The sequence below is a fragment of the Daucus carota genome, chromosome 6, assembly GCF_001625215.2.
Source record: "Daucus carota subsp. sativus chromosome 6, DH1 v3.0, whole genome shotgun sequence".
Taxonomy (NCBI): Eukaryota; Viridiplantae; Streptophyta; class Magnoliopsida; order Apiales; family Apiaceae; genus Daucus; species Daucus carota.
Window position 1 is genome coordinate 4,373,281 of NC_030386.2, and position 24,309 is coordinate 4,397,589.

The 24,309-nt window shown below is 33.7% G+C and overlaps 2 protein-coding genes across 2 annotated transcripts; one reads left to right on the plus strand and one right to left on the minus strand.

The window, feature by feature from the left end:
- Window positions 1–4,058: 4,058 nt before the first annotated feature.
- LOC108225649 (sodium/calcium exchanger NCL2) lies at window positions 4,059–7,452 on the minus strand. The gene is made up of 8 exons (XM_017400576.2): window positions 6,873–7,452; window positions 6,045–6,257; window positions 5,742–5,932; window positions 5,506–5,654; window positions 5,144–5,423; window positions 4,914–5,057; window positions 4,595–4,840; window positions 4,059–4,454 (listed from the first exon to the last, which is right to left on the minus strand). Exons 1-8 carry the CDS (start codon window positions 7,282–7,284, stop codon window positions 4,206–4,208), a joined length of 1,884 nt encoding a protein of 627 aa, XP_017256065.1. The 5' UTR covers window positions 7,285–7,452; the 3' UTR covers window positions 4,059–4,205.
- Window positions 7,453–19,282: 11,830 nt separating this feature from the next.
- LOC108226779 (glutamate receptor 2.8) lies at window positions 19,283–23,611 on the plus strand. Its single transcript, XM_017401770.2, has 5 exons — window positions 19,283–19,886; window positions 20,774–21,957; window positions 22,037–22,352; window positions 22,458–22,855; window positions 22,979–23,611. Exons 1-5 carry the CDS (start codon window positions 19,595–19,597, stop codon window positions 23,435–23,437), a joined length of 2,649 nt encoding a protein of 882 aa, XP_017257259.1. The 5' UTR covers window positions 19,283–19,594; the 3' UTR covers window positions 23,438–23,611.
- The last annotated feature ends 698 nt before the right edge of the window (window positions 23,612–24,309 follow it).

The window sequence follows — 24,309 nt, forward strand, 5'->3', positions numbered from 1 at the left end:
TTGGATATGTCGTAAAAGGCCGGGAAAAGAAGGAACGGGTCTCTATCGTTGCGGATGCTGTTAGGTTCCCATAATTTGTACACTCTCATGTCATTATTGCGAGGTCACTACTCACCAGCATGATGCATGTATCGAAGAATAACCATATATGTGAAGCTATTTTCAAATGATAAATTTTTTTAACACAAAACCGTTTCATATTTCCATAGTAATTAAACGAAATTACAAAATTATATTTGTCTCCATGATATATTTTAAACTGACCGAGAATCATTAATTTAGAATGATAAGACTATGAGATATTGGAATTTTTAAATGAAAACAAATAATTAAAACCTCAATTAAATACAGTTGCGTGATATGGATCATCGCTGGAACCAAATTCCAATGGAAGTCCTTTCTATAAGGGGTTTAGTACAAAACATATCGGTACATGCAAAGGCAGCCTAGACATACCCGTAAATTCAGGTTTAAAACATGCTAAGATTACACTCGTGTTCTGTCTCTTCCTGCTCTAAGGTTTCAAGTACGACATCCTCTTCTTTGTTTTCATTATTCTATTCGATCATTAGATATATTTCTGTTGTTATGTTGCTCGATCATTCATCGGTTTTTTCCACACATGTACGTAATATTCTCGATTAATATACTTTTTATCAATGTTAGGATTTATGGGTGATAGACAGCAGTCAACTTAACATTTTCACTCACTTATTTTTATCTAAGGAGAACATACTATCATAGCCAGAGTATGTCTTTGTAGTGTCCGTTTTATTACTGTCAATTATAATACATGTAACACTTGGAAGAAGTTCAATTCACATTGTTCATGCCCTAAGACGCAAAGATGAATGACAGCAAGAATAAAGGACTGCTACTGTCAAGATGGTTGACAACAGTACTACACAAGGCAGACGGTTGCAAGGTCATGACAACTTTGTAATTTACAACAACATTGGCTGAATCTCCACAGACAGCAATGGCCATGACAACACTGCTGCACTTAGAAGCTTATAAGTACCCGTCAAAATATGATCAAAAAGCTGTAGATACTTTAGCTCTTGCTTTTGGAATCAATGGACCGTATAGGGCTGTTGCTCCGGGCCCAAATGATAGGGCCTGTTACCCAAAGCCCGGAGCAATTAGGGTTTATAAGGAAACCTTTTATTCGGGTTTTAGGCTTCCACAACCCATGTTTGTATGTAGAATGTTAGCCGAGGCATGTGTTTGTCCGACCCAACTCCAGCCCAATGGCTGGAGGTTTATTTACTGTTATATGGTCCGGTGTAAAAAACACAATTTAGAGCCTAGCGTAGCTGTTTTTCGATATTTGTTCAAGTTTGTAAATGCCCTCCACGATGAGGGTTGGGTCAAGATCCAATATAGGAACTTGGCTCGTAGCATCTTTGTCTCAGACTCGGCCCCTGACTCGCTTTCTGCATGGAAAAAACAATGATTTTATGTCTATATGGATGGGGCCGACTGGGACGATTGCTTTAAGCCCAATTTTAGCAGGGCCAAAGATGCGCCTGTTAGGTCCTTAAAACTGGACGTGGAGGAGGAAGCCGCTATCAGATACCAAACTGGGGACAACCTTCACCACAGCTCGATCCTAATTTCTGAGGCCTCGCTCCAACAGCATGGCCTGAGCGATATGGGCCCCACTAGTATATTCTTTTCTTTGCTTTTTCTTATTTTTGTGACTTGCAATTGGGCCTTAACCCTTTTCTCGTGTTTTACTTGCGGCCCTTGCTACTCTGGGGAATATCTTCAAGAAAAGGGAGGCCCACGCTTCCCAGGTAGTTGCCACGGAGGTGCCCCGTGTCAAGCGGGCCAAAAAGGGTGGCGACGGCCCATCAGTCGAGAAAGTCCCGGCCTTTCTCAGCCCACGCTCTCCAGCTGTTGACGAGGACCCAAATCCTTTCATGGTCCAATGGTGCATTCTGAATAAAGACACCATTGTTGGGGACTCTCGGGCCGCAGCCGAGTGGTCCAAGAATGTGATTACCCCGAGGGACAAGGCCCACGTGGTCGAGTCCTCGGACGACTTGCAAACTGAGCTACTCAGAGCTCAAGACATCGCGTCGGTAAAAATCTTAACTTTTCTCTTACTTAACGTTTTTTTTGGCTTCTTTTTCTTGACTTTTTCTTTATTTCTTTCTTAACTTTGTTTTGCAGGTGAATACTTATCTCCAAGCCGCTCTTCATAACCTGAAGACGGTTAGGACTGAGAAGACGGTCGCCGAACGCGACCGTGACAGATACTTCGAGTCCTCGACCGCCAACTTTGAGAGATTCAGGGCTGTGGAGAAGGAGTTGGCCGAGGAGAAGGAGAGGGTTCGGACCCTGAAGACGGAGCTGGCCCGAACTCGCGCGGAGGTGATTGCGGAGTACAAAAACTCCCAAGAGTTCGAGGATCTCTTAGCGGCGGAGTACGACGCCAGTTTCCCAGAGACATTCAAGATGTGCTGGGAGTCGATTATCGAGGAGTTAGGCTCGAAGATTGAGGGGGTCTCTCTAGAGAATTTCCCTGTTCCTCCGATCCCGGGGAAGACAACTTCCTCCACAGTCGATCTCGAGGAGATGGGGTTCGGGGACTCTCACCCCATCGACTCTCAGGACATGGTCAACTCCATTATGGCCGAGGACGCGGCGGAGGAGGCTGAGAAAGAGGAAGAGGTCCTGGAGAAGGTGGTGGAGTCCAAGGAGGGGGAAGGCGTCTTTGATGACGGTCTAGACAATTCGATGCCGTACGTGGCTTATATTCTGTAATATATTTATCCAGACTTTTGTTTCAACTCTTCGAGGTGTAACTTTTAACTTATTTAATTAAGTTATCTTTTATTTCTGTCACATATCTTGCCTTTAATTTAGCTTTGAGCTTACTTTCACTTAGTGTTTTTCAGCTTCAAGCCTGTATTTTGTTCGTCCTTTACTTAGGATTTCATATACTGACTTTAAAAGGAACATAAAGCAAAATCAACTTAGTACTCGAGTTAGAAGAATAATCATCGGGACTTTCATTAATATCATAGTAAAAGAGATAAACTATCTTCGAAAATTAACTAAATGGCAGTCGTCAACATGACCTTCATTCTGTGATAACTACTAACTTCTACTATCATTGAATAGATATCAAATATAATATATCTTTAAGTTGGTCGCATGCCAACTCCTGGGAACTTCAACTCCTTCCAGGGTCTGGAGTTTAAAAGAGCCATGACCTGTAACACTCTTGACTTGGTAAGGTCTTTCCCAATTTGGGGACATCTTTCCCTTAGGACCAACACCGGAAGCCTCAATCTTTCTAAGTACCAGGTCTCCTTCTCGAAAGAACCGTTCATTAACCCGAAGGTTATAATATTAAGAAGCTCATATTGCATTTCGAGATGCATTAATTGAGCATTTGTGGGAACAATGTATTAATTCGGAGTAGTATTGAATCTTTGTAAAATTTATTTTAGTTAATTAAATAAAATGTTAAATTTTCTATTATTTTCTTTGTTTAAATGTAATGTTTTTCTAATTTAATGAATTTATTGAGTTTAATATTTATATGAAATCTTATATTATTGTTAAAAGATTAGAATAATAATATAAAAATTGTTAGAAGAATAAAATATTGATATATGAATTTGGACCAAAATTTAGGCCAAACTGTTAGAATGAAAAGATGGTTTGATCTAAATTTAGATAAAGATTTAGGCCAAAAACTGGTTTCACTGTTGGAGATGGCCTAAATATACCCCCTCCGTCCCATTTAATTCTATACACTTTCCTTTTTTGGATGTCCCACTCAATTCTATACATTTTAAAACTTTCCCAAAATAGTCAAAGTTTTATAATATAAAAACCCCACCCACCCACTACTTTCAACTAACTTTCCAAATCCATCAATTATATATTGATGGGTCCCACTACTTTACCCACTTTTCTTTCTCTTTCTTTCAACTTTACATTACTTTATACATTTTTTTTAGTCTCCGTGCCCAATCCATACGTATACAATTCCGAGGGACGGAGGGAGTAGTAATCGACCGTTTAAACTCGACTGACACTGCAGAAAATAAAGTGACTGCTATATATAAAAAAACCACGTTACAATGTTTATTTTGAAGGCATAACAAGAAATAATCCTAGCATGATTGAATAAAAATGCAGCAGGAGCTCAAACACAGAGACACTTGCTTCCGGTAAAAGAATAGTCAGGGCAACCAAAAGTAATCATCTACCAAGTACACGAAGATCAAAGATAATGGATATAGCAAGATGGCGACGAACATCATCCAAACTGGGAATCTGGATTTGAATGATGCAATAAGGCCCATTGTAGAGCAGACGATAACAACAATCATCACTTCAGCAGAAAAATGCCAGATCAGACCACGGAAGTAAACTACAGACAGAAGAACAGAAAATCCCAGAACATTGTTCATGAACACAGCATCATAAATCTGCAAAGTAAATTTAGGTTACCAATCAAATAATGTTCGAGAAAAGGTAAAAACAGCATAATGTGGCAGTGCTAATAGCGTGACAATAATATCAGTTACTAATAGAAATACTGTTGAATAAGATTGAGAATTCAACGAACCTCAGAAAATGTCAAGAGGGTATTTTTTGGTATCTTTTCCCTGACAGCTCCGAGTGCTGAAATGGCTGTTCGAGCACTGGTAGCCACAGGAACTAAAACAAAAGCAACATAAAATGACGGTATATTTGCAGCAGATGCAAAGTTCTGAACAGTGTGTATAAGAGGCTCTGCTAAAACTGCTAACATGAGTATTCCAATAAATAGTAGCCATATAGCTTTCAACCAAGCCCCTGCAGAGCTGTTAACCTGCACATTATAAAACCATAAGCAAATTTCAAATTTAAAGAATATTTAAAATCTAAATTCATGTTTTTCATACTTTGTTTTGGTTGTTGTTGGCCGCAAGTAACTTGATCCAGTCGTTATTCTCATCGGATCCTCCATCTTTCATATTTTGAACCTCTTCAAGGAGTTCCTTTTTCACATTGTTCCGTTTTTCTTGCTCCACTAGAGGAGTAACAACCTGGAAACATATAGGATGAGCTTCACACGCATATAATCTTAGAGAGATGATATATCTAAACAGAAATTCAAACGCGGAGATGATACCTCAATAAAATGCTTGAGTTGAGGTCCAGGGACCGGAGAATGCCTTTTGGATTCAGCCACTGCACAGACCGTGTTAAGCCAATCTTTAAATGTATCCATGAACTCTTGGAAGCTGATTTTTTTATCTCCATCGTGATCGAACTCCTTTATAAAACTCTCAATAATCTTAGCCCTGCCCAAAACTTTTGTTTTACTAGTCAGTCTGATTCTGTGGAAGAGTTCCATGATCTCAGTGACAGACAACTCTCCGTCACCATCAGTATCCAAATTTTTGAACAACCTGCAATGTAATGTTACACTTCAGATAACAAACATATGAAAATATACCACATAAGCAACACAAAGCTAGGAAATAGTTCAACTTTGCAATTGCAGCTTCATCAGGCCTGCCATGCTTATCCACGAGTTCGGGTATAAGCTCTTGAACATGTTGTATCACGGCTAGGACATGCGTCTGATGTACAGCTTTCAAATAATCTAACCTTCTATCTTGTATTGAACGGTGAGAAAACTACAAGAGAAATAAGAATTTATAGATTATTTAAGAGAACTTACAAATTAGGCTTGGTAACTCGTAATCTTTAGAGAATGTACATACCTGATAGATGAAGTATGCAACTAAGGTCACAACCAGAGCAAAGAGTGTAACTAGGATATCGATATTATATTCCCTCGAATTATATGGTACATCAAAAATCTTTGGTAGTACTAATATTATCAATGGTAATAGTGATGCAAGCATAACTTTTGCAGTGAAACTAGTCTCTTCGTCTGACCCTACGCCATAACCTGTAAAAGAGACAGGAAAAATAGTTCAAATGCAAAACACCGGAAATTAGCGTATACTAAGCCAAAAAGATAGTTCAATGCAAGATTAATCAAGAATCGTGCCAAAACACACCAGTCCATATAGTTGGAGTTCTTTTTTTCTCAGTTTCCGCAGAACTCTCATTGCCAGAGTTGGCATCAGCTTCTTGTACAAAAACTTGGCGGCCGAATAATAGACAAGCTGCCCATAATAATGTGAGGTTCAAAATTGTCGATCCTGCTACCATACCTACTCCAGTCAAGACGTTCTCTTGAGCTCCTTCATCGCTACTAAACAGCCCAGTTACTGCATAAAGGCAACAACTTAAGTACAGAGTAGTAGTAGTAGCAGTAGTATATTCAAAAACAGTTCAGTCAAGAAACTCTTACATTAAGATCAATAAGTTGCATTAACAACTACGTACTTAAGAACTACAGCTACTAAAATTATGCTAATGGTACTACATTGATCAAACATAAGTCTTGTATACCGGCATTGTTTGGAAATTACATGTTCAAAAAAAAATGACATTGAGCCGAATTAAAGATTTGTTGACGAAGTGAATCCACTAATATTTTTATTTAGAATACAACGCGCTAATTTTGAAAAAGCTCCTCAGAGGATTATCATGTTTCTAGTTAAAATATAAACTACTATTTACAAAAGAGTTTCATTTAGAAGAGGCAATTCAATTTGTTTGTCAAAATAACTAATTTAATCTTCTGGTCAGAACAACTAATTCAATCCGTTAACCACTAGTTACTGATTACGACCAATATTAAACGAACTTGATAAGCCAAGTATCATAGTTCTATAAGGTTGATAACATGATATAATAAGCAGTATGATTTAAGCTTAAATATATGTAATTTGACTAGTGCATACTTCAATATATTATCAAAATGTTGAAAACAAGCATACCAAGAAGTATCAAGGACTCAGGAAGCTGAGCAATGACTGGAAAACCACTTGCACCAAAAAATCCAGTCCCAAGAATCTCAAAAATCCGGGAACCTCCAGACAGAAGATAACTTTCGCCATGAAACAATATAAACTCATAGACCGCAATGAGAAAAAGATGGCCTAATAGACTCTCTGCGCATGGCAGAAAACCATACATATGCTCACATTGCGCCTCAGCTGAATGATCCATTCCCTTTAGCCGCAGAACAGAGGATTCGATTGCTTCCTCAGCAGCATTCCTAGTAACCTGACCATCTGAGACCACCTGATCCGCGGCCTTAAAATTCAAAAATCGACCACTCACTTCAGCATTGAAGAAAATTAGAAGCAGAACTGCAGAGATTACAGTTGTTGCAATGAACTTAGCCATTTCAAAAGGCCTGGCTTATCAAATGCATGTTTAGATTAATCAGAATGTGGATTATATATAATGCAAAGAGTTTCTCTAGTTAATGGTCTGAAACAGCTACTAAAATATGTTCGATATGAGCCCTGCAACAACCAAATATTGTAATTAAATTTACTTAAGACCTAATCAACCATGTTACATTAAACACAGCCAGTGTGTTCTGTTTTTGTAATGAACTCATTTCTTATCTTTCGCCAAGGACCTTTAGAACACATGTACAACTGTAAGAGGTAGATATGACCATTTAAAATTTTCCATCAACGTCACTGATGACAATGGGACTGTGTGATGACTATTATTAAATTTAAGATGTTGTAAAAAAATATACTAACAAAAGTTATAAAAAAATTACTTACCACACTAATAAGATATGAAACCACATTTATATTTTAATTTATTATTATCAAATTCCATATTAATAAGTCATGTGCTAAATAATCTCGAGTCAAGTTTGAATAAAATAAATATGAACTTCATTTCTCGTTAAATCAAGTCGAATCAGGTTTATCAAATTCAATCTCGAATTATTTAACCAATAGCTTGATTGATTGATTTTTACTTTATAGTCCTGTAGATTACCACATATCTGGCCTGAAAGAGTATAGTATTTCATTTTATATATTTATTGCATAAGCAGCAAGACGTCATATACATTGTGAACGCATACGATCATCGTTAATGTGAATCTGATAAGGTTCTAGAGACCATTGACCTTGTAAAAAGAAAAATATAAAATAACATGCAGGTCGCTGGAAACAAGATTATCACATGGATTAATTGTTTAGGTTTATTTATAAAAAATAATTACCCAATATATAGCTTGATTAGGTTATGGGCTGGGTCAACCATTGAGGGCATACATTAGGAAATATAGGCTTGCATTGGAGGCATAACGGAGGCTGCCATTAGAATGGGTTGCACCTGAAAGTGTTTTATAGGTTACCTCTGCTAGAGGTTACCGCCAAGTGCATCCCGGGTTGTAGCTGTAGGGCTGCAGTTGGGGGACATAGCTGGCAGGGCTTCCGCCGCTTGGGCAGGATGACAGGCAGACTCCAAGCAGGACTCTCCTTCCTTGTTTTTAGGAGGACGAATTGGAGGTGGGTTGGGAGTGTATTAGCTGGTTATTATCCACGAATTAAAAGATAATTACACCTATTTTGGGGATAATTACAATATATATATAGGGGTGGGTTCTGATACAAATTTACAAACTTACAAACTTTATACGTTCAACATATATATAATTTGAGTTCAACATTTTTTTAACATATTTTGTTGAACATCGACTAAAATTGTGTTGGAGAAGTACATAAACTAATTTTTTAACGTAAAAACTAAGTTAAACGTATTATATAACTAATATTTATGTTTCTAGACCCTACCCAAACCCCAGAGGTATACTTTCCTTTACAGATATATTCAACACAATGCTAATTAGTGTTCAACACCCGAGGTTGAACCCCAGTTACAAATGTGTTGAATGCATGATTTATTTATGCGTTTTTTTTAAAAATTGTATGTTTTTTCAAGAATTTTTAACATGGATACTTTCTATAACTAAGGATTAACACGATGGGAGGATAAAAAAAAGTTCGTAAGTTTGTAACTTAAAAAAGTTTTTATTTGATCATATCCCTATATATATATATATATATATATATATATATATATATACACACACACACACACACACACACACACACACACATATATACATATATACATATCTTATGCATATACTCGGATATATATTGAAGATGAAGGCTTCAAGTGACCTACTTGGAGCGGGATTCCGCTGGATAACTACAAAAGAAGGGTGATTTATCCTAAACTAGAGGGTATAAGAGCTTATCTTTTCACAATTCTTATCAAGAACTACATGGGCTTGATCCTATAAATAGGGTATGTAGGCACCTTGCAAAGGGATTCAGATTCACAAGTTCTACACTCTAAAGAGAGGCACGTGTAACCTTCGTGACATATTTAACGGGCGACTACAGGACTGAATTTTCACATTCCGACCTCTTTGTTCGGATCTTTGCAAGCTTAGCCCATAAACACACTTGTTTCTATATATTTTATGTGAACGGTAGCCCCTATAAGCTAGCCGTGATTCTCGTAGTTATAACAAATATCCCTATTATTATTCTATATAGTTTTGGGGGTGTTGTATCAATTTCTCTCACAACATCGAGATATAATTTCATAGAGATCCACCATCGGCCTCAGGCCGAGCAGTCCATGACGAAGTGTGTGGACCGAAGATTGGGTCTTGGAGTTCAGCTTAGTCTTGAAAGGTCCACGACTCTGCATTGGCTAGAAATTAGATTCCCAACATTCATAAGGCCACCTCCGCGTATCTCTCGGCTACAATCAACCGAGTCGAGAGGAATTCAAATAAAAGGAATCTATACATGTTCATTCAGATCATCTCAACACACACACAAATATACTTGCAGTTTCCGATTACTTGCTCAAATAACTTATTTTCTGGTTAAATGCAGTTTGATGACCCGATTGCAAGTTTGTAGTCAGTTGAGTGGCCAAAATGCCGCTTCAGTTGACTGTACATGCCACGGTGGATTTATTTAAGCCAAGTCAAGACGCTTAGTCAGCTTTCCGTCAAATTTTTAACAGAATATAACGACAAGTGACTTGAATGAAAATTTTTAAGAATATAATGACGTGACTGAAAGTTTTTTAAGTTGGATTACCTAATTGCAAGTTTCCGATCAGTTAAGTGACCAAAACGACATTTAACCCACTTATTTTCACACTGATCGAGGTGATCAGGGTTCAATCTCTCTCATTTTTCTTCTTACAAATCATATACTCCCTCTGTCCCTCTCATTTGTTTACAGTTACCATTTTGGGATGTCCCTCTCATTTTTTTACATTACCATAAATAGTAAGTTTTTCTCATCATTACACCCACTATCTTCCCCACTATCGCATATTTAACAATAGAAACTACTATTACACCCACTACTTTCCTCCACTATCTCAAATCTATTATTAAATATTGATAGGTCCCACCACTTTACCCACATTTCATCTAACTTTACTCATTTTTCATAAATTGTCTTTACTATTAAACAATTGAGGGGGACGGAGGAGGGAGTACGATCATTATCCGGCAAAAATCTGGTTCTAACGATGATATACCTCACATACCTAGCTAGGTGTTATTTTTGGGCATACATCGGGTGCGAATTGTGCGAATAAACGGCGTTACATGGATTCTTATTCCATCATACCGTGTCTGCACGGTCTGAATACGTTTGACTTTTTAAATTAATCGATAATAAACATCAAAATATATGGAGTACGCAACTTAAGAAAAATAGAAAATTCTACGTTGAGTTTGTGATCATTGACCAATTAAGTTCTTTTACATACTGTTTACAAGTATTTATTATCTTGCATCGTTCCGTTTTATATTTTTTAACAATAAATATTCCTTCGAGTTCTTATAATCACTGATCTTCGCATAGAAGGATCATACTTCCTGGTCTTAGTACATGAATCCTTGTTCTCAGCTATAATAGTTCTATACCTATTGACCGTTTCTTATTATCTTGGATTGAAATGTTATTATTACTAGCCTTTTTGGCCCGTGCTACGCATACGGGTATTGATTCTTTGATTTTTTATCAACTTAACTTATACATTCTGTCGTGAATAACCCCAAATCTCACGGTTAATAGGCGCAGTCAAACTACTTATTTATGAGTTTTAAGTTATAAAATTTAACGTGTTTATTACTCCCTCCGTCCCCCTGAGTAGTATACATTGGGGGACGGGGACGCGGCACGAACTTTAATGCTCTTGAAAAGTGTAGTTGTGTAATTTATTTTTAAAATTTTCTTTTTCTGAATTAAAGTTTGGATGTTAAATTTTTATTCAGAAAAAAAAAATCTTAAAAATAAGTTACGGAATTATATTTTATAAGAGCATTGAAATGCGTGTCGAACAGTCAAAAAGAAACGTATAGAATTGAATGGGACAGAGGGAGTAGCATTTTGGCCCGTGCTACGCACACGGGTATGATTTTTTGTTTTTTTTTTATCTAATTAACCTATACATTTTTTATTAACAAACAGTATGATATGAGATATAAGTTATGAAAGGTACGTATGTAAGAGTTAAAATAATCAAGTTATGTTATTGGCGATCAGTACGTTGTAGATGTTAAAGATAATATATATGAATGTCGATTGAAAAAAAAATAAAATCACGCAACAAATTTTATAACGACGCGGACTATAAAAATCTTTGTATTTAAAAACATAAATAATTATAAACTTAACCTGATTATCCAAATTATAAATCTTCCATCCATTCCTTATTTATTAAACAAAGGTGAATATGTTGATGATAGAGTTTCCACCCGTCCTTAATAAAAATTGATAAATAGGTTAAGAAATAATTAACCTTAAACATCAATAAATGAATACATATGTAGTCATAATTCAGTTACATTACTATAATTATATGCTACAATTATTGTCTATACTGAAAATTGATACTAAGAAGATATACGTGATAAATATCTATGGAATAGATACTGTATTGATTTTATAACAGAATAGATTTTTCATTAGTATCATTGATATAACCAAATATTTAATATAATAATAATATTTCAAGTTCAGAATAAAAATTTATAAGTTTATGGATCAATATCAAATCATTGTTTGTATAGTTAAAAAAAAAAAAATAGGTAATTGTTTCTAAAATATTTAAAAATTATGAAAATAGTAATGACTATATAATTAAGATTTAGGCGACCCCTCGTATCTTAAATAAAATAACGAAAAATTATAATAAACTATATGCAAGAAATTTTATTGTTAAGTTATTTAAATGAAAATATGCTCATTTATCAAATTTTTATTTATAGAAAAATATGCTCATAGCATTTCGTCCCGTGCTACGCACATAGGTATGATTTGTTTTTATCTAGTTAACCTATAAATTTTTTATTAACAAACAATATAATATGAGATATAAGTTATGAAAGGCAACGTATGTAATAGTCAAAATACTCGAGTTATGTTATTGACGATCAGTACGTTGTAGATGTTAAAGATAAAATATATACGAATTTTGATTGAAAAATTAAAATCACGCAACAGAAATTATAACGACGCGGACTATATAAATCTTTGTATTTAGAAACATAAATAATTCTTAATTTAACCTGATTATACAGATTATAAAGCTTCCATTCATTTTTTAATTATAAAATTAAGGTGAACATGCTGAAGGTAGAGTCTCTTCCTTCCTTAATTAATATTAATAAATTGATTAAGAAATAATTAACCTTAAACGAATACATGAATAAAGAAATACATATGTAGTCATAATTCAGTTACATTACTAAAATTATATGCTACAATTATTGACTATATTTCAAATTGATAATAAGCAGATATACGTGATAAATATTTTTAATAAAACAGTTTCAGTATTGTTTGTATAACGGAATAGATTTTCATTAGTATCATTAATATAACCAAATATTTAATATAATGATAATTTATAATATTTTGAATTAAAGTTTATAAGTTTATAGATCTATTATTAAATCATTATCTGTATAGATAAAATAATAAAAAAATATTAAGTAATTTTTTCTAAAATATTTATAAAAGAACTGAAAATAGTAATGACTATATAATTAAAATTTCTCTGACGGCGACCCCTCGTATCTTAAATAAAATAACAAAAAATTATAATTAATTGTATGTAAAAAAAATTATTATTAAGTTATTTAAATGAAAATATGCTCATAGCATTTTGGCCCCTCCTATGCACATGGGTATGATTTTTTGTTTTTTTATCTAGGTAAGTTATACATTTTTTTTATTAACAAATAATATGATATGAGATATAAGTTATGAAAGGCAACGCATATAAGAATCATAATAATCGTGTTATGTTATTGGTGATAAGTACGCTGTAAATGTTAAAGATAATATATATGATTCGATTGAAAAACAATAAAATCACGCAACAGAAATTATAAAGACGCAGACTATATTAATCTATGTATTTAGAAACAGAAATAATTTTAAACTTAACCCTATTATGCAGATTATAAAGCTTCCAGCCATTCCTTAATTATAAAATTAAGGTGAATATGCTGATAAAAGAGTTTCCTACTTTCCTTAAAAAAAAATGATAAATAAGTTAAGGAATAACTAACCTTGAAGGAATACATCAATAAGGGAATACTACGCTACAATTATTGCCTATATTTAAAATTTATAATAAGAAGATATACGTGATAAATATTTATAATGAAATAGATTCTATATTGTTTTTATAACGGAATATACTTTGCATTAGTATCATTAATATAACCAAATATTTAATATAATAATAATTTTTTGATGTTTGGAATAGAAATTTATAAGTTTATAGATCTATTATTAAATTATTATTTATATAGTTAAAATAATCAAAATATTTGGTAATTTTTACTAAAATATTTATAAAAGACATGAAAATAGTAATGACTATATAATTAAAATTTCTCGAGGTCGGCTAACGGCGACCCCTCATATCTTAAATAAAATAACAAAAAATCATAATTAATTGTATGTAAAAAATTTTATTGTTAGGTTATTTAAATGAAAATATCCTCATAGCATTTTGGCCCGTACTACGCAAATAGGTATGATTTTTTGTTTTTTTATATAGTTAAGCTATACATTTTTTTATTAACAAACAATATGATATGAGATATAAGTTATGAAAGACATTTTATGTAAGAGTCAAAATAATCGTTTTATATTATTGGCGATCAGTACGCTGTAAATGTTAAAGATAATATATATGATTCGATTGAAAAAAAATAAAATCACGCAACATAAATTATAATGACGCAGACTATATAAATCTTTGTATTTAGAAACAGAAATAATTTTAAACTTAACCTGATTATGCAGATTATAAAGCTTCCATCCATTCCTTAATTATAAAATTAAGGTGAATATGCTGATAAAAGAGTTTCCTCCCTTCCTTGATAAAATTTGATAAATAAGTTAAGGATTAACTTACCTTGAATAAATACATCAATAAAGGAATACATATGTGATCATAATTCAATTACATTACTGAAATTATATGCTAAAATTATTGTCTATATTTAAAATTTATAATAAGAAGATATACGTGATAAATATTTATAATGTAATAGATTCTGTATTGTTTTTATAACGGAATATACTTTTCATTACTATCATTAATATAACCAAATATTTAATATAATAATAATTTTTTATGTTTGGAAAAAATTTATAAGTTTATAGATTTATTATTAAATCATTATTTGTATAGTTAAAAATTTATAAGTTTATAGATCTATTATTAAATAATAATTTGTATAATTTATTGTATGTAAAATTTTTTATTGTTAAGTTATTTAAACTTCTAATATGCTCATTTATCAGATTTTTATTTAAATAAATATATACTCATAGCATTTTGGCCCGTGCTACGCACACGAGTATGATTTTTGTTTTTTATCTAATATATAAAAACTTCCTAATTAAAAGTTAAAATTGTTGAATGAAAAAATTCTTTATTATTCGAAAACCATAACTGAAAGTCTTAATTTGAAAATTGAATGTGGTGAAATAGAAACTGCACAAACTATACGAAAAAACATTGTAGTAATATATGCTAAAATTAGTGAAAATTAAATTAAGTTTGATTACATTTTCTTATTTGCATATGAATTATAGCTTGCTAGATCCATATATTTGAAAATTTTAAAAATATAATATATAAACACTTCATCATCAAGAACTAAAATTGTGGAGTTAAAAAGTGTTGCATTGATATGAAATTATATATAAAAAAAAGAGTCTAGATTTGAAAATTGAATGTGGTAAATATGGAAACCAGTACATATATTAGAAAAAAGGATTGTAATAATAAATGTCAAAATCAGCGAAAAGCAAATAAACATTGACTACCTTTTTTTATTTACATATGAGTTATAGCAGGCTAGACCTATTTATCCGAAAATTTAAAAAGTCAAATATATAATAACTTAATTATCAAAAGCTAAAATTGTGGAGTGAAAAGACACTCTATTAATAATGCAATAATAACAAAAAAATCTTGATTTTAAAATTGAATATAATGAACATGGACACCGCATAAATAAAACGAAAACGTATTGTAATAATAAATGTCATATCCGTGGAAATCAAATGAAGTTTGACTTCTCTATTCGAATATAAGCTATAGCAATCCAGATCCATGTATCGAAAGTTTGAAAAATCTTGTATATGAAAACTTCCTTATCAAGAGCTGAAATTATGGAGTGAGAAAAGACTCAATTAATTTGAAATTATAACAAAAAGTATTGATTTGCTTATTGAATATAATGTATATGGAAGCCACTATATTTTATACAAAAATGGATTGTAATAATAAATGCCAAAATCATTGAAAATCTAATAAATTTTGATTATGTTTCCTCATTTACATATAAGTTATAGCAGGCTAGAATCCTGTATCTGAAAATTTTGAAAAGTCTAATATATAGAAACTTCCTTATCAAGAGTTAAAATTGTGGAGTGAAGAAATACTTCGTTAATCGGAAATTATAACAAAAAAGTCGATTTGAAAATTGAATATAGTGAAAATAGAATCTGCACAAACTATATGAAAAAATTTGTAGTAATAAATGCTAAAATAAGTGGAAATCAAATTATATTTGACTATGTTTTCTTACTTGCTATGAGTTATAGCAGTGTATACGCATGTATTGGAAAATATAAAAAAATTAATACATAAAACTTTATTATCAAGAGCTAAAATTGTGGTGTTAAAAAGTGTTCCATTGATTAAGAATTAAATCTAAAAGTATTGATTTGGAAATTGAATGTATTGAATATGGAAACCAGTATATATTATATGAAAAAGGAGTGTAATAATAACGGCCAAAATCAGTTAAATCAGATAAACTTTGACTATTTTTTTTTATTTAAATATGGGTTATAGCAAGCTAGACCCATGTATCCGAACATTAAAAATTCGAATATATAAAAACTTCCTTATCAAGAGCTAAAATTATGGAATGAAAACAATACTCTATTAATTTGATTTATGACAAAAAGTCTTGATTTGAAAATTTGTATATAATGAACATGGAAACCACAAAAATTAAATGAAAAAGCTTTTTAGTAATTAATGTCAAAATCAGTGGAAATCCAAATAAAGCTTGACTTTCCTGTTTGCACATGAGCTATAACAGTCTAGATCCATGTATCCGAATATTTAAAAATCTAATATATAAAAACTTCGTTATTAAGAGCTAAAATTGTGGAGTGAAAAAAGACTCCATTAATTCGAAATTATAACAAAAAGTCAAGATTTGAAAATTGAATATACTGAATATCGAAACCACTACATATCATACAAAAAAAAGATTGTAATAATAAATGCCAAAATCATTGAAAATCAAATATATTTTGACTACTTTTTCATATTTACATATGAGTTGTAGCAGGCTAGATTCATGTATCTGGACGGAAATTGCGTCATATTCATTCTCGGTGTCTCTTGTCAAAAAACAATGGCTCACGATAAAAAGTTAACAAAAAGTCTAGATCAATAAAGCAGATGTTGAGGAAAAGTGAATACAAATCTTCACACGATGAGCATCCGATGGTGGCCAGGACGAATCATCTCTGTTCAACAGTTGTAAGGAAAAATCAATAACAAAAAGAGGCTCAATAAATACAGTGGAGGACATATATGCATCATCATAATCACTATCAATACGAAAGGAAATTATGCAAAAAAAAATTAAAAAAATTAATTACAAATTATCATGTCATCTATACAAAATCAAAATAAATTGAATCCAGAAGAATTAAAAAACAAAACACTAAGATTACTTTTTGCACAACACAAATCCCAACACGAAGTGTTAAAAAAGATGTTCAAAAAATAATTCCAATTTCTATATCACAACACAAATCTTTCATTTGCGCTAAAGTGTTCGAACCTTTTCTCAAATTCCTGGAACATGAAGTCAATAGAAATCATGAGGACGGATCTCTCAGCTTTTCTTTGTAGCAAATTATCAAACACGTTAAATACAAAATCATGTACTGATTATGATACCTGCAGCGTTCAAACAAAAAACTTTAGAAGCCGTTCAAAAATAATAGAATGAACAAATATACACAATGTAGCAAATATTGTAAATTAAGATGGAAATAGTGCAGACTTATTTCACGGCCAATGGTGTTATTCTCTTTTTGACTTCGAAACATCATCCTTTGTCGAAGCATCGTCGCAAGAGGACTTTGACGGATACTACCTGAGCATACACGGATCAACGCGATTTGTGCAAGATAAGTACAATTTGATTATACAATATAGTAAATAAGTGCAAAGCAAAGTCCGTGGATAGAGAAATTAATGTGTAAAGAAAGCCAAGATCAGTAGTACTGCACCAAAATCCGACCGAGAACACAAATCAGTTCGAAAGCCAAGCAAGAAAACATACTCGTCGCGATTAGAGGCGTGGAAGAAAGAATGATTTCAAATGTGAAATCCAACTTATCTGCTTTGATCTAATAAGAATATCATATGCAAATAAGTAGCAAAGCTTAAATCTAAACTGACGTTGTGATTAGTGGCACGATTCAAGGATGTGTGATTAATGCTATTTTTAAATTCTGATCTTAATATGATGATCCTGATATGATTTGAATGAGCTCGTAATGAGTGGCTTGATCGAAAGGATTGCATTCAATGCTGCGCTACTGATATGGTAGGAACATGGTGCATATCTAGTATTATCCGGGTCGGGTCACATAAAAATCCGAAATATTTTTTCATAGTGTTAATTTGAATGAGGAAGATGCTGGGTCGATCCAGAGCTTAATGGGTTGATCCAAGAGTATGTGAAATTACCATATCAGCCTTAAAAAATGACTCATGCTTTAAGAAGTATATAGATATAGATAATACTATTAAATAATGAATTTGAAGACAACGTCTGATTAGTGAAATAATATCCGTAAATCTAAAATTTTAATTTTTGAGTTATTTTCTGGGCGAGATGGATGTAACCATATATGAAGGATAAATAATTTAAGCGTTTGAGGAATTTAGAAAATTCAGGATACTACTTCATCATATAGCGACTGACAAGATTAATGTGAACTATAGAACAAACTTGAAATCATAGTAGAAAAGTCAGACGGGATTATATGGAGTAAATCTAATCTCGTCGTATCAATATGATTATCCAAGACTTGTTATACGTCAACTGATTAGAGCATTTTAGGCGCTCAAAAATTCTTAATTAAAATTTAATAAATTATATTCCCTCCTTCGTTCTAAGTTGTTTACATTCATTGTTTGCACGTATTTTGAGACTCTTATAAAGTATAATTCTATAATCTTTTTTCAAAATTTTCTTTTTTCGAATAAAAGTTTAAATATCAAAATTTTTATTCAGAACAAAAAAATTTTAAGAATATATTATGGAACTATACTTTAAATGAGGGTTGAAAAGCGTGTCAAAAAGTAACATAAAGAAATGAGGGAGACGGAGAGAGTATTATAATTAAAAATTATGAATTATGTATAAAATTATTTCAACCACACATTATTCTAATCTAAAAGTATAACAAATCTACTCATGTCAGCTCACCTCAATAAAATTTCACATTACTTATTATCATATTAAAATTAAAATGATATATTTTATTTATAATAACTTCATATTATTATGACATACCATTTTTAAATATAGTCGATCAATATAATTGGTATCCAAAATGTCTTACGATTTCAAAAAATTTCCACAATATTTTACAACTGCTGATTTAGCCAACTATTTTTAAACAACTCGCTCCAATAACATTGTAATATTGTCTAAAATAATGTAGGTTGCCTTGAGAATGAAGCAAACAAAATTTCTAGATTCCGGTCATCACAACACAGAGATGGTGAGGTGAGTTGATGAAAGCAACATAAGAAGACTGCAGTGAATTTCTAGCCTCCAAATCGTTCTCCAACTAGCCGGCCAATGTTAAGAAAATTATTTTCCAGTCGCGCAATAGACTTTTATGTAACTCGCAAACTTGTTACTGCAGATCTCTCATCTCTGCAAGTTTGAAAAGGTCCTTTCTGCAACTTATTATATAACAAAGCCCCATTCTCCCGGCACAATAATTTTTACAAGTCTCGCAAATTATACAAAGTTGGTCAATATTCGAAAACACTTATGAACATAGCTTGTTACTTCATTTTGCTTATAGTTATTTCTTTGGTGTCGCCATCGCGGTGTGGACAAGTTATTGTAGACAATGGCAGCCTGAATAGTCCTCCGGTGGTGAGGCATGAAAGGGCCGGAGCGATTAGAATTGGTGCAATTTTCGACGAAAGTTCTAGACGGGGCAGAGAGGCTAAGGTGGCCATAGAGATGGTGGTGCATGATTTTAATTTAGCTGGAGATCAGAATCTGCAGATTCACTATGGAAACTCTCAAGGGAAGCCTGTTCGTGCAGCCTTGGCAGGTAAGTTTATTTGTCCAGTTTAATTTTTGCGCAAATCCATTACCTGGTTTTCAGATAGCTTTGTTTAGGCATTCCATTAAAGACACATTGGATGCTACAATTGATTAATTTTAGCATCAAGAAATGGAGCCGGGTCGAATGCTTGCATGCTCGAGTTCAAGCTCGAACTCGACTAGACAGTTCAGGTTTGAGCTTGACGAAGTGATAATTTCAAGTTCGAAGCTTGGTTCAACAAATATTTGATATATTGAAGTTCGGCTTGAAACCTCAAATTGATTTTATGATAACCCAGAAATACTCAAATGTTATAAGTTCGGCATGAGTTCGAGGTGTATATTGAAAATTCAAACAAAGATGTATAATAATAATAATAATAATAATAATAATAATAAAATCTCGATTAGACTCGCGAGTCTCACCATCGTATTGATCTCAAACTCAAATGCCAATAGATAAATCATTTGAATTACTATAGCTCAGCTTAATTATTATCGACCCGAACTCAAATATTTTACGAGCTGAATTCAAATCGTTTACGAACCGTTTAATTTACTCGCGACCTTAGCGAAAGTCAAATACTTGCACACCAGTCTGTATCGACTCCGCTAAGGCAGGAATCTTTGACCTTCTTCGCACGTATTCACAATACAACAATACTACTAGAATCAATTTTTTTTTCATGCTAAATAAGCCGAGTGTTAGAATATAATATGATCCTCGTAAACTCTCCTCCTAATACCTTGATGTTTTAGGAGAATTAGTCGTTTAACATGGTATCAGAGCTTAAGGACACATGTAGAGAACCATTCCATCTACAACCTTAAGGTGTTAGGAGGAAGGCTTACCATGATCATATATTAACACTGAGATTTTGCACGTTAATGCAGCGAAAGAGCTCATGTCAACATATTCTGTAGAAGCTATTTTGGGTGGTCATACATGGGATGAAGCATCAGCCATTGCTGAGGCTGCTAGAGCAGAAGCTCATAATCTACCTGTACTGTCTTTTGCTGATTCAACTCCAACAATTTCGACATCGTCTCCTGTTTTTCGAGCCACACCAAGCCAGGAAGTGCAGATGAATGCAATTGCAGCTATTTTACAGTCTTGGGGACTAAACCAAGTGACTCTAATATATGAGAACTCCCCCACCTTGTCATCATCCGAGCTAATAATTTCTCAACTCTCCAAAGTACTTGATCAATCCGGGGCTGAACTATCGCACATCTTTGCTCTTACTACATTTTCTTTGAGTTCGTTAGAGAGAGAGCTTATTAAGCTCAAGAAACAGAAACACAGAGTTTTTGTAGTCCATGCAACTCTTGAATCTGGATGTCTTTTGTACCAAAATGCGAAGACATTGAATATGACAGGTGATGGCTATGCATGGATCGCGACAAATAGTATCACTGATCTCTTCCATTCTGTGAGTCCCAAAAAATTGTCATCCATGCAGGGCATTGTTGGTACCAAAACTTATTTTCCCGAAAACTCAGAGGAATTTCAAGATTTTAGGAAAAGATTCCGCTCCAAGTTCAGGAATATTTATCCTGATGAAGAATTTGATGAGCCTGGTGTCTTTGCTTCACAGGCCTACGATGCCATTAGAGATATAACCAATGTGTTCCAAAGAATTTCAGCTGCGGATTTTGCTAAATGGAAAATAGCTCCAGCTCAAGTAGTTGAAATTGTGAATGTAATTGGAAGGAGTTATCAAAATGGTTATTGGACACAAGGACTTGGATTTTCCGAAACTGTTGATGATAATGCTCTTCACCACACTTCTATGGAGATACTGAAAGAAGTCCTATGGCCGGCACAACCTTGGCATGCTGAGAGTCAGAGACGTATTCTTGCAGGCAGATCAGAGCCTCTTAGGGTGGGTGTGCCTGCAGAGGCGCTGTTCCGACAGTTTGTGCTGCAAATAAATGAAACTTCCTACGATGGATTTTCAATTAAAGTGTTTGAAGAAACAATGAGAGTTGCATATGCTGACAAAGACTTAACATACAGTTATACTCCTTTTTATGGAGAAGACTATGGTCATATGGTTGCGAAAATTAAATCAGGGGTAAGGCTAAAACTTATTGTAGATATAGGACCTCCTTGTTAATTTGTAGGTCAGTATCTAATTACATATAACTTGACAGGAATATGATCTCGTAGCTGGTGACGTAACAATTTTAGAAGAAAGACACGATGATGCAGATTTCTCACAGCCTTACAGTGAATCAGGAATGGTGTTAATAGTACCCCTTCGATCCACTTTACCTAATGGAATGTGGCTCTTCCTTAAGCCCTTCACAACGGAGATGTGGGGTGTACTAGTAGCCATCACTGTTTATAATGGCTTCGCAGTTTGGTTGATAGAGAGAAATTACAATGAGGAATTTCGATCAGGGACTGTCTGGAATCAAACTGGAATACTCATTTGGCTAGCATTCAGCACACTCTTTACATTGCGTGGTAAGTCCTATGCTGTAACTTTGCTGATTTAGTTTCCAGAGACAACATTATGACTGGTATAGTACATATTTAACAGATACTTGTCTTGTTGAACAAATTATACAGGAGACAAGCTGCATAGTAATTTGTCAAGGATGGCAATGGTGGTGTGGCTTTTCGTGGCACTCATAATCACACAGAGTTACACGGCTAGCCTTGCTAGTATGCTAACCGCGCAAAGGCTTGAGCCATCTATAAAGAATGTCGAAACACTTGTGGAGATGAATGCAACAGTTGGGCATTGCCAAGGGACATTTCTTGGATCATTCATTAATAAAGTCTTGAGAATCGAAGAAGGAAAAATTAGAAAGTACAATACCACACATGAATACGCAGAAGCCCTTAACTCTGGAGAAATAGCTGGCATCTTTCTGGAAGTTCCGTATGCTAAAGTCTTCCTTGCTCAATACTGTAAAAGCTTCATAAAAACTGAGAAAACATTTAAAATGGGAGGTCTCGGCTTTGTAAGTTCTCTTCATCTTGCTACAGATTCTATATAAGCAACTTATTCTAGTGATTGTAGCCTTAATTGTAAAAATATCTTTCTTCTCTATGTACAATGACAGTTTCTCTGGATAAAATTACAGGCATTTCAGAAGAACTTTTCGATGCTTCCAGAAATAAACAAGGCAATCATGAGCATTACTGAAAATGGGAACCTTTCTAGGCTTGAGGATGAATACATTAACAACCAGGAGTGTGTGGATGAAGATTCTGTCCAAAATGATGATGGTAGTATCGGCCTAAATAGCTTCTCAGTACTTTTTGGCATTTCGGGAGGCATCTCAACCATTGCTTTGGCCATATATGTCCTTAGTTCCTCTTTAAGTTCTAAGCCAGACCACGGAAATCTTGTCAAAGAAAATATCATCAAGAGATGGCTACATCACGGAAGACAATTATCCGCTAGAATTAGTAATATAGAACTCCCTAGAAGTCCCCCTAATGCTAACTACATAGAAGCCAGACAATCCTTCAGTACAGTAAGCAGTGTAGAAACCCTCGAAGATCATCCCTATGCTCCTGACCCTCATAACCGGGTTTAAAGACGACACAACAGTAATCAATTGGAGTCGAGCACAATGTATGTAGGATTATTTATAAATGTATATACAGAATCGTTATTAATTTCTATTTTTTTGTTTGTTAATCAGGAAATACATGGCTATTAGTACATGTCTTTACCAGTGTATATACTTCAAATGATCTGACTTCTCTTTACACACATTTCTTCGCTTACATTCACCAACTGTGATGTTCATACTTCATTACTTGTAGGACGAGTGATAGTAACCAGCGGCAGCCTTGATAGTCCGGTGGTGAAGCATGAAAGGGCCGGAGCAATCAGAATTGGTGCAATTTTTGACAAAAGTTATAGACCAGGCAAAGAGGCTAAAGTGGTCATAGAGATTGGTGGTTCATGATTTTAATTCAGCTGAAGATCGGAATCTGCAGATTCATTATGGATACTGTGATGTTCATACTTCATTACACAGAATCAGGAATGGTTGAAATGACAATGACGAATTCAGAACAGGCACTGTCTGGAATGATAAGCATTGGACTTAACTATGATACTCTGAGGGTCGAAAGGTACGTTTTTAAACTTCGAGGCCGCATCGGAACTTCCACCCAAACTTCAAGGGCTAAAAGGTCATTAAGCCTATATTTAGAAGGGCTTATTCTTCTTGTTTTTGCACTGTGCAACAGGCATTTACAAAGTGCTTTCCAATGCTTTCAGATGTAAACAAGGCAATAATGAACATGACTGAAAGTGGGAGGCTTAAATAGCTAGATGATGGTAGTATTGGCTTAAATAGCTTCTCAGTGCTTTTTGGCATTTCCAGAGGCATATCAACAATAGCTCTGACCATTTATGTCCTTAATTAGTTTCTATGTTCTAAGCCAGATGATCGAA

Excerpts from the sequence above, each read along its gene's own strand:
- LOC108225649 (XM_017400576.2), bottom strand. The coding sequence starts at position 7,284 with ATGGCTAAGTTCATTGCAACAACTGTAATCTCTGCAGTTCTGCTTCTA. Across the intron at positions 5,424-5,505 it reads GATGAAGCTGCAATTGCAAA|GTTGTTCAAAAATTTGGATA; the intron begins GTTGAACTATTT and ends ATTACATTGCAG. Across the intron at positions 4,841-4,913 it reads CCAACAACAACCAAAACAAA|GTTAACAGCTCTGCAGGGGC; the intron begins GTATGAAAAACA and ends TATAATGTGCAG.
- LOC108226779 (XM_017401770.2), top strand. The coding sequence starts at position 19,595 with ATGAACATAGCTTGTTACTTCATTTTGCTTATAGTTATTTCTTTGGTG. Across the intron at positions 19,887-20,773 it reads TGTTCGTGCAGCCTTGGCAG|CGAAAGAGCTCATGTCAACA; the intron begins GTAAGTTTATTT and ends ACGTTAATGCAG. Across the intron at positions 22,856-22,978 it reads AAATGGGAGGTCTCGGCTTT|GCATTTCAGAAGAACTTTTC; the intron begins GTAAGTTCTCTT and ends ATAAAATTACAG.